The sequence below is a fragment of the Elaeis guineensis genome, chromosome 5 (assembly GCF_000442705.2).
Source record: "Elaeis guineensis isolate ETL-2024a chromosome 5, EG11, whole genome shotgun sequence".
In the NCBI taxonomy this organism is placed as follows: Eukaryota; Viridiplantae; Streptophyta; class Magnoliopsida; order Arecales; family Arecaceae; genus Elaeis; species Elaeis guineensis.
This window is the reverse complement of record NC_025997.2, coordinates 16,893,197-16,904,435: the sequence shown is the minus strand read 5'-3', so window position 1 is coordinate 16,904,435 and position 11,239 is coordinate 16,893,197. Positions and strand designations below refer to the sequence as shown.

Genomic DNA, 11,239 nt, shown 5'->3' with positions numbered 1-11,239 from the left:
GGGAAAATCCTAAATTGTAGTATAGCCTGTTAGGTTTAGTGAATACTGAATAGTTACCCTTTCTCATGTGGTCAAAATATAGCAAGTTCGCACGCAAATGGTTGATAAACCAAACTGGCATCCACCTTAGACCAGTAAAAAATAATGACCCTATTTACAAGCATCAAATAGTTCATTCCTCCAAAATTATCAAGCATTTACTTAAGCTCAACAAATACTCATTTAATACAATTTATTGAACCATGGGGCCAATCTGCAAAGTGAATAATTTATTTAACTTTAGGGTGAGTAACACCAGCCTATTTCAACTGAGTGGTTCCTAGATTACTTATATTGAAGATAATTGTTCTTTACCACCTCAATTAGCTTGCCTATGTCATGCAGTAAAACATACCAATAGTAGTAGAAGATGTCCTAGTATAAAGATGATGAGTTATATAGTATATTTTTCTATGGAAGCTTTCATGTTTCTACTTTCAAACATCCGTTATAGTTTTTCATGGATCAGAAAACAATGACCAACTTATGCAATACACAATTCTCTTCCAGGCAACAATTTAATAGAACCACACAGAACAAAATTTACTGAAACATCAAGGAAGACATGTTACATATCTAAGAAGATTTCAAGAATATCACTAATCAACAATAGACAAAATAGAGGTCCAAAACCAGAAATCATTGCTTGTTAAAAAATGAAATACAGATATTGAACATGGGGAAGAATACAATAAGATAGAATATAACACTTACGACAACAACTGGTAAACAGCACTTGGCCTGGGACTAAAGGCAATAGCAGTAACTGCTCCAGTGTGACCCCTCAAGACTGATATTGGTAGTCCATCAGGTAAACGCCACTGAATCAATAAGACAAAACAATAAAAACATAGAAGCAGAAACTAGACATCACAGGTAATCATATTTCATAAATTGCACCGAGAAAGGTGATGGACTTACAACTCTGATAATGAAATCGTTTGAAGAAGATGCTACCAATGCATTATTTGAACTCACAGCCAAATCAGTAATGTCACCCTTCATAACAAAGACAAGAATACAGGAGTTTATTCACTGACACGACAAAGAAAAAATGTTATGGTTGAAGCGATAAACAAGTGGAAACCATCCAGACTCACTTCATGTCCACGGCAGCTGGCCAGGCAAAATGCAGTTTCCATTGACCAGATCTTTACAAGGCGATCATCCGAACCAGTAATTACATATCGCCCCAAGCGATCAAATATAGCTACAGAAAAGCAAAACCAAATAAAATGCAGTAACAGCACATAATAGAAACAAACCAGAAAATCCAACTAATTCAAAAAGTAGCAAAGAAAAGAACAAGAAGAACAATGTAAAACAAGTATCACACAATAGAAATCAGAATGTGGACAGAAAGGGAGGAAATAAGCAGGGGATTCACCAAATTGATTGAAGTAACTACAGGTACAAGACGACCTAAAGTTTAGAGTGGACATCCAAAGCTGTACATATATGATAGCATGAACAAGTACCACAGCATATTTTTTTATGAGGATAGTACCATAGCATAAAATTACCAAACTGTGTGAGAATTACTTCACAGATAACTGAAAATATATTCATTAAATATCTTCTAAATGTCAGTCACTGAATTTGTTGATATTATGATCCATAAAAAATGGAAGGCTCTCTTCACATGAGTAACTGTTAACACTTGAATTTAAAACATAAACATTAAAAACAGATAGAAGGATGAGAACCTAGATCCGACCCATAAAATAAAGTTCAAATATCCTAAGTCTTAACATGAAGAAATCACTAAGATAAAATGGTTAAAAATTGCTGATTTGTTGTCTATACAGAATGCATCATAGATCCCTTGGCATGAGGTATTAGATGGCAACACCTCTCCCTGAAATCACAAGCTGGTCAAAGCTTAAAGAAGTGCACCAGGCTGGACTTTGAGAAGCAAATGTAGTGTCTCCAAGTTCCACAACGTAAAAAGGGAGAAGTTCTATAAAGAGGGAAACTTTTTATATTTCACGTTGTCTTAGCTTAATGCTAATGAGAAATATTTTCCCATTTAGTTTGCACTGTGAATCCCATGTTAATTTTTTTTTTTTCAGTGCATTCATGAACTTGAGGATGCACCTTACAGGGCCACACTCTTCAGTTCAGCATGCCCAAGCCCCAGGCCAGTGCACCACAAATCTCAACCTCTTACATATTTCAAGTATGGTTTTAAGGAAACCTAATGCCAAACTATATCTAATTATGCATTCCAATTTTATCCCGCCAAAGACTCTTCAGAAGTCAGCCATAACATACTCCTTTTCCTAGAGGTCAAGCCCCATTAGTGACTTGTTCAAAGCAGCAGCAGGGCAATATGGAACCCTAATAAGCCTAAACCATGGTTTACACTCAAACATAGCAATGAGTACCATTAAACTAGATTATTTGCCATCATCGAGCAACAGCCACTAATTCTCTAGTCAAAAAGGTGGAAATGCCCAAGGACTGCCAAGAAAATCAAATAAATTTCAACAAAGAATTCAAAACCTGCCTTAGAAAATCAAAAATACGACTATTGCTACTTAATTGTTGTGGATGAAAAAATTAGACAAAATCAGACACCTAAACAGATCCTATCCTGTTCTCAAAGCACCATTAAAACAAAGGAAAAGAATTTCAAACTAAAAGTTGAAAGCAGAATAATCAAAAGATATCTTTCTAAAGAAAAGAGACAACAGCTTACATGCAATGTTTTTAAACAAGTAAAACGATTCAATCAAAAAAGGCCTAAGGCTTGTCCAGTCAAAACTTAGGCCACAGGTTACTTCAAGCCATGTTTTCTCACCCTGCTCAGCATATTTCCTTGTTCTCCTCTGTGGGAACTTTAATTCAAATCCCATGGCTTATAGTGGCAAAACCCCGTTTAAGAATTCAAGTTCATCTCATGTTGATGAAGGATGATACTACTGTTACTAATGTCACTAATACAGAAATAAAGAAATTCAGATCAAACCCCGTGTATGGAAAAGCAAAAAATTAGAAATTCCCTAAAAAAAAGAAAGAAAAGGTAAAACATTTTGCATAGAAGAAATCATGTGATATCAACATAAGGTCTCCAATTGTCATAAGAGGATTCTGCTATCAAATGTTATATGGAAACAAATACTACTAATTTGCATTGGATAGTGTTTGTTTTAGTAAGAAGCAAGATAACTGTAAAAAGTCCTACAACATTCCAAATCAGCATAATCAATGAAAGACATGTGAAGAGGTCAATAAACTTGCCAACATACATGAGTCAAATCTTTCATCTCATTCAAAGTCTAGATTACAAACTTGAAATTTAAAATCAAATCCCATGTGCCCGTTCCATGATGAAAGAAGTTGCATCTAGAATATCATTACCCTCGCCAGAATGAATAGAATTTGTGAATATAATCAAGACTTCAGCGACTATGATTTAATTCCTCATAGATTAAAGAACACAGAGAAACTCGAACAAGTTTTGTCTCATTATTTTGGCAAAGCTTCACAAACTATGTCTGCAGTTTATTTCTAGCATAAGCATAAGAAAAGCAGCCTGAAACAACAGCTATATAGGCCTTGATAAAACACCATGACCTTCTTGGATGACCTTGGTTTTAGCAAAGAAATGGTTGGAATAATTATTTACATCATAAAACAGTTCCTTGTCTCCATAGACACAACATAAGTTAATATAAGATATACATCACATGCATCAAAGAAAAGTATACATCGCAAATGCATTTCCAAATTATAAGGCAGATGCCTAAACAGAACTGCAAGTATTGCAGAGAAAAGTTCACATCACATAAAATCTCAAAGTCCAAAAGAAAGCATATAACAATTCTACACAAGATATAACCGCATTACCACAATAGACAGCATTTTGATGTCCGCGCAATTTTTTTATGATTTGCATCTTTTGCACTAGAGTCAATGGTTTAGCAATGGCATAACATGCTGCACGAACAGATGGAGCACGATGGTGTTTTGTGAAACCACCACCTATCTCCCTCAAACTTAACCCACGGACCTGATCAGCCTGCATGTGTGGCCAACGCAGATAACCAGGCAATTTATTGGCTCCCTTTTCTTCCTTGTCCCTATCAGCTGGAAGACAAAAATTATTAGCAGTAATTCCATATGCGGGATACAATATGAGAGAGAGAGAGAGAGAGATGGTAACCTGGAAAACAGATACAAGAAACAAATGAGAATGAATCTATTGATAGTGGAAGCATCATTCCATGACAACAGACGAAACATGCTCTAGCATAGCACATCAAAAAGATAAAAAACATAAATATCACTTACATCCAAGAAGAGAAAAGGAACCAGATCCCAGGAGTGTGGGAACATCAGCTGCATTTGGAGGACCTCCACCGACCATGCCATGCAATTGAGGGGAAGAATTAAGAATCAATTGCTTCAAAAGCTTCACCAAGTGATCTTTTTCAATGTGAGAATACCTACAAAGCAGCATTTAATCAAGTTGGGAAAATGATTCAAACTGAGATAATTTACTCATCAAGATGATACAAAGCATAAGCCTCAAACAACAATAGCCTACTATTCTACAAAGCAGACAGTATAATAGAAACATAATTACCAAAATCAAGATGTCAAGTCTATCACTTGTTTAATCAATTTATATTTTCTATCTAATTTATTATATTAGGCAATTTAACCTTGAGCTCAATTCCTCCTTCGTCAGACTGTCTGTCAATCTCATGACTGATCTGTTCAATATTATAAATAATAATATCATTGTATTTCAGGAGATGATAATTTTATTATTTCATCTTGTTGCAAGCTAAAGCAGTCCTCCATAAAGAATCAGTTATTCCATAATGGAACAAATATATCACCTAACCCACCTTCCCTTATTTACTTAAAGAAGCTTGGTCATATTATTTCAAATTTTTGATGTTAGCATGCTCTAGTGCATGTTTTAGGCAATGTTTATACAAAACAATCCATATATGAAGATCTATAGTTTGCTTATATGAAACTAGAATATAATCTAATAAACTAAAACATAACTACCATTTACCAATATTAAAGGTATCAACAATAGCAAAAATGTTGAAGTTCAGGATCACAGACAAAACCAGAGAAACACTTGCTTTAGAAACTTAAGAACATTGAACACAAAAATTTAACTGAATGGCAATATTCCATTCCTAAGCACTGAAGCAACTTTTCACAATTAAAAATGTATAAAATCCCCAGTTGGCAGAACAGTCCATCCATTTGATTAAGCATTAAAAAAAAATTACAAATTAGAAGTTACTAACTAATATTACAATATGTACCTCTCAGCCAACTTAAGGTAGCACAGTGGAAGAGACGTGCCATCATCATCTTCATCACCACTCCATAAACCACTTCTTGAATACCAGGCATGGTATCTTCTAGGTAGAAGTTGATGCTCCAACAGCTCATTCCATAATTGTCCATATGTCCTCTTACATGGCCCGGCTGATAGGAAATGCATTATCAAAAAGTAAACTTCCCTGAGGTCAATATCTACATCAGCCTCTGTTGAGAGACCTGTTGTCATCTCTGGCTCCACAGCATTGGCCTTCTCATGCACCTGTTTTGCAAAATTCAGAGGTGCCATACTGGCAGACAATGCATCACCAGAAGGTTTATATTTCCTCAGAGCCATGATTAGTGCAACGCCTGGAGTTTAAAACAGCATTGTGGATTTAGCAAGCTCAGAAACCTAAAATATATGGGATCACTTTTAGCAGACAAACTTAAGTAAAACAGGGCAGAACAGCAACATTTAGGAGGGAAGCTGAATTAAGCATTACAAAAAAATTTTACACATGGTGTGAAAGACAGATATAAAAATGGCATGAAATAAAAAAACCAAATTTAAAAATATAAAAACACAATAGGGCGTGTTTCTACATTTTGAAGTTCAGCAATGTCAACATATAATTAACAGGCCAATCAATAAGTTACTGTTGCAAGCTATGTTTCCAAACAATTACCACAACAAGTCAATACAAATTAAATAAAGAAAGGAACACTCCCCTGCTCATCTTGTAGTATTAGCTCAACTATGCAAAGACCCAATTAGTGAGGCAGCTTTAGAACCACAGAGTCCAGAAACTTTATAGAAGGTGTCACTGAATATGCCAAAGAGATACAAGAAAATGAAACAACATTTGGTGGTCCCATTTAAAATTTTTAATGAATGGTTTTTTGGACTATTAAACTTGTGATCACCAGATTAGGTAAAGATAGAGAACTACCGAATTAGTCATCCTCCATTTAGTTCCAGAAACGAGAGGATGTACTTAGCAAACTTATGACAAGCATAGCACTGTCAACAAAGTGTATAACGATGAAACTGAACCAGTACTTACCCCCCAAAATTGATTTATGGAATTATTTATTTGTTGTTGAGAATCCAAATTGATTGGACCTTGCCCAAATTTTGACTCGGTGAGTTGACTTCAAAGATAAGTTAATAAAAACTGGACCAGGCCCAAATGTATCAACACCAGAAGTTCAAGGGAAAAAAAAAATTAAAAAAGATATACTTTCTATACCCAACCAGACTTAACCTATTTCTCATTATTGAGACATACTATATGACCTTCAGAGTTTCCAAACAACATAGGTTTTGGCCAAAATTCTTGGCTTACGTCCCCATCGTCAAAATCAAGTAAATCTTTAGGCCAATGCAAAAAAGATGGCAGATTAAGTTGTTCAGCAATTCATATATAAATAAATATCTTGAGTACACACCATGTTTTGCTTCCAACCAAAATAATAAGTTTCACTCAGTCCAGCATGAACTCAACCAAAGGCTAAGATACTCTCTCTCTCTGTATTAGCTTAAGTTGTTCGGCAATTCATATAAAAATAAGTATATTGAGCAAAGTTTTAAATCCCGTGGGATGGGATTGTCCCGATTTTTTCATGAAATGGGATGCATCGCCGTCCCACCCCGTCCTGATACTTGGGACAAAGGATGTCCCAAGGCATCCCGATTGGAATACTGAGATGCTAGCGGGACGGCCTGTCCCAATGCATGGGATGGTACCCCATCCCAATGTCCTACGAGACGTCCCGAAATGTCACGCTGGAACCTGAATCCCTGATATTTACCATGTTTTGCTTCCAACCAAAATAATGAGTTTCACTCAGTCCAGCATGAACTCAACCAAAGGCTAAAGATACTATCACCCTGTATTAGCTTACAAAGTGCAATATCTTGATTCAATTTTTAGTTGATCAAATAAAATTACCAAAACTTAGAAATAATCAATTTATATCCAAATGTAATATTACAAATTTACAATAACAAAATATTTTGGTAAATGCTTTAGCTTAAGAGAGGCTAGAGCTGATATAGCAATGAAGGAACCAAGTAGCAGCAACAAGATCTGAATAAGGCACAAAATATCCCTTATAATGGTCATGAAGGAAGCAAGGCAAGGAACCATATGAGAAAAAAAAGGGCAATGGAAGGGCATCGATCTCAGGCCAACAGAGGTTGATAAAAGACAACATACAGCATTCCAACAGTAAGAACACACAACCTAATCAACAACATACATACTGTACCGTATACAATAGTAGATAACAATACCTAAATCCTTGTAGAAAAGCCAAATCTTTGCAGCATGAAACACAATGCTTGATGATAATGTGAAGTGGACAGTCATAGTTGCCAACTAGGGTTAGAATTTTTACCCAAGTATGGTGGAACAACTCAAGCTAGACCATAAGCCTACCCAATTAAAATGCCCTCATCCTGGCAATGTCTAATTTGTTGACAAATATTGAGCAAAGTATAGTTTGGGCACGACAGAGCCAAAATCAAACAGGCAATGTTGGAGAAGAAAATTGAATTGTCTAACATCAAAATCCAAAAAACAGGAAAAAAAAAAAAAACTTCCACTTTTTTTCTTTGCAAAGCATATCAAATTTAAGTTAGCATTAATCATGTCTGAGTGTCCTCCAAATGATGGTCTGTGTGGTAGCATCAACACTGATAAACACCACAAAATATCCCAAGAAATTGTTCTCAAGTCCTATAGGACCCTATAATATAATGGACTCTAGAGAGAGATTTTAGTTTTAAGCATACAACTTTCAAGTAGCAAAATTATATACTGATTATAAACATGTTGTCTCATATCAAACAAGACCTTATAGCTGATTCTTTACAAGTAAGAAGTTTATGAAGAGCAACCAACTTTACCTATGTTAGCATTGCATCTAGAACAATATTTGCTGGAACCTTAAAGGTGTTTGAGGCCCCACCCAATTTCCTTTCCATATGGTCTTATCTGCAAAGGAGAGGGTTTTCTAGCCTGCTTGTTGTTTAAATATAACTAACCAAGAAACTTCATAGTGGCATTCCACAATCAAATGATTCGAATCCCAGCTCATCATGAAGTTCTTTGTTTTTTTGTTAAAAGCATCATGAAGTTCTTTATCATATAATTGTCACCTCATAGACATGACACTTTCAAGGCCAAATCACTTTTTAAATTGATAATTACATTGAGGCTTCTTAGCATATTTGCTTAACGAGCTCCATAGGATCAAAGTGTCTTGAGATGAGAGGGAGTCCAAGGAAACAAGGAAAACTAATGGGTTTTTGTTGAGGCTAGTGTTTCTCCAAAATCAAGATATTAGCTAGAAAAATTTTAGCATTTGCAGGAGTTACAATTTCCAAGGGATTACTAAAATAGCAGGCATGGTTTTGATAAGCTAGGCTCGAGGCTTAAAAAGATTCCACCTTTGAGGTGTGGTGGTAAAAGAGTCACTGAAGCTTGCATTCATAAATCCAAACATATCCCTCAAGATGATTTTTAAGGCAAGAAGGAGGTTACTGAATCTCTATTCCTTGTATAATATCCCTTTAAAATTAAAAATAAAATTTAAATTTTATTTTCATTAATAGTCAAAAAAAATCATTTATTTCATTTATTTATCTCTATTCTCTTTGAAGTTTTAGCATCCTAGACTACATTTGACATCTTAAGCTACCTAATCGGGCAATAAATGATATAGAGAAACCCATGAGTGATATATCTATTGTTGTTACACCATTGTAACTTATTCAATTAAATATTTGAGGCCTACATTTTAAACTACCTTGAGGCTTATCCCATGCATTTTCTGGCTCAAGTGCCTCATCTTCGCTTCAGCCTTTTAAAACATTAATGCCAGGCTGCTTTTATATGAGCTGCGCAAAAGAGAAAGGGAAAAAAAAGAAAACAACTTTTAGAACTTGGTAAGCGTATTAATAGGGTCACTAGATGCATACAGGGTATCAAAACACATGTTTGTGACGGTAGCCTTGCATTTTCTATCCCAGCCTCGGGACTGAAAGGAAATTTCCACTTTTCTGCAGTGGAACCATAACAGAGTCATGGTTGTTAATGTTGGACCAGGAAACCAATTCATTTTCTTCATGGCAAATAAGCCACAGCCATCAATATTGGTTAAAGTAGCCACTAACAATAACTAATTTCTGTGAAAGTCATGATGAAAATGGATAGGCCTAGCGGTACAGGAAATGTGTAGAAAGTCAACCTTCCTAGACAAGGGAGAACAGCAGAAATATGAGGAGTGGACCACCTTCTGTCCACTATTAAGGATGCATAATAGAAGCTCAAGAGGTTTTAGCGTGCCCTCTAATCTTCTAAATCCAAGTGACAGTAATAAAAACAAAAATGCTACAAAATACTCGCATCTCTTGTTCATAGCTTTAAAAAAGGACCATCTCACAATGAAGGAGCCGCCTCAGCAAAAAGGAAGCAAAGAACAAGATTGAACAAACTCTCTCTCTCTCTCTCTCTGCTTTTCTAATCCGATATAGGTAAGAGATTATATGCAGAAGAGCCAAGAGAAAGAGAGTGACCAAGTTGAAGTCAAAACCCCAAGCTCATGCTCTCAACTCAGTTTTCCCCAACTCCGTCATTCCTAACCTATTTTTACTTCCTCGAGCATGTATAATAAAGTAAGTAAGAAACCATTGTGTCACTGAGGATTCATTTTCCTTATTTCTTTTCCTTCACCGTCATCCTAAAAACGAAAAGAACCGCATTAATCCTGTATATCCAAAACGGGTTTCTTTTCAAAGATTTCCATGCCGGTGCTTTTAATGAATTTCGTTTTATTCAAAAAAAAAAAGTTCTCAATTGCCCAAAATTTAATTTAAGCAGAATAGTACACAGTCAGACAATTTACGGAATCCCCCAATCCTATCAGGAGATGAAACTAAACCAAACAATACAGAATGAAAACAATGATCAAAAAGTTGGATCAGAAAGGAAAAAATGAAAACATTTCTAACCCTAATTATGCTATAACTCATGAAACACTACAGTGCTCAAATAAGCCAGAACAAGTAATCTAACAAAATACCCATACAGAACAAGATCAGAAGCAAAATGACAAAAAAAGAAGATGAAAACCAAGGGGCTTTAATAAAAACTCACATGGGTTTCAAGAACTTCGATTGCTCCAAACAGAGGTCACCCGGCTGGGAAGTTGCCAGAAATCGGGAACATCTCACTGACTTCTGGAGCCCTGCAATGCCCCTATCCATGCCGCATTCCTCGCGGCGGAAATCGAAGAGGAACCACCCCAAATTCCACGCTTCGGAGCCACGAAAGCAAAGAAAACCCCAGAAATTCCTAAAACGGCGAGAAACCTTTCCAAGATCCAACCCTCAGAAGCTGAAAACCCAATGAGATCGATCGAGTGGGCGCTCCTTCCGCCGCCGCGGTGTAGATGGATCTCCCGATGGGGGAGGCCCGGGAACGCGGCGAGGAGACGGGTCTTCTTCACGGGGGCTCGATCCCGTCCATCGATGGGGAAGCGGAGGGAGGGATCGAGAGGGGTTGGGAAGAGGCGAGAAGGGGGAGGGATCGACGACTCGGGGCGCGAGAGAGGCGAGGATTTGACGATATCGTGGAGAGAACTCTCCCTTCTCCCTTTTGTGTGGGTTTTTTCTTTTTATTTGTCGCGTCGAAGGGTAGAGTTCTAAAAGGGCAACGGGAACGTCGGGTGACGCCTCTTATATAGGACCCAAGAAAACAAAGTAACAAACAAAGGGAAATAAAAAATAATAATATTTAATGGAGGTGAGGTGAAGCTAGGATTTAGTGACCGGTTCGTACGTGCACCGGCATACGCCCATTACTTGATAGTTACCGGATAATTAATAATATTAATA

General features: G+C 36.5%; 1 protein-coding gene across 2 annotated transcripts in view; it reads right to left on the bottom strand.

Annotated features, from left to right (window-relative positions):
• LOC140858105 (uncharacterized) overlaps positions 1–10,962 on the bottom strand; it is a 36,174-nt gene extending 25,212 nt beyond the window's left edge. The window contains exons 1-7 of one of the 2 annotated variants that reach the window (XM_073257660.1): positions 10,500–10,962; positions 5,337–5,749; positions 4,336–4,490; positions 3,892–4,131; positions 1,140–1,249; positions 961–1,038; positions 754–860 (exon numbers count right to left, since the gene is read on the bottom strand). In XM_073257660.1, coding sequence (XP_073113761.1) covers positions 754–860; positions 961–1,038; positions 1,140–1,249; positions 3,892–4,131; positions 4,336–4,490; positions 5,337–5,692 — 1,046 coding nt within the window. In that variant the 5' untranslated portion in view covers positions 5,693–5,749; positions 10,500–10,962. The remainder of the gene's footprint in view (positions 1–753; positions 861–960; positions 1,039–1,139; positions 1,250–3,891; positions 4,132–4,335; positions 4,491–5,336; positions 5,750–10,499) is intronic. The other variant, XM_073257659.1, reaches the window with a different exon arrangement.
• Between the last annotated feature and the right edge of the window lie 277 nt (positions 10,963–11,239).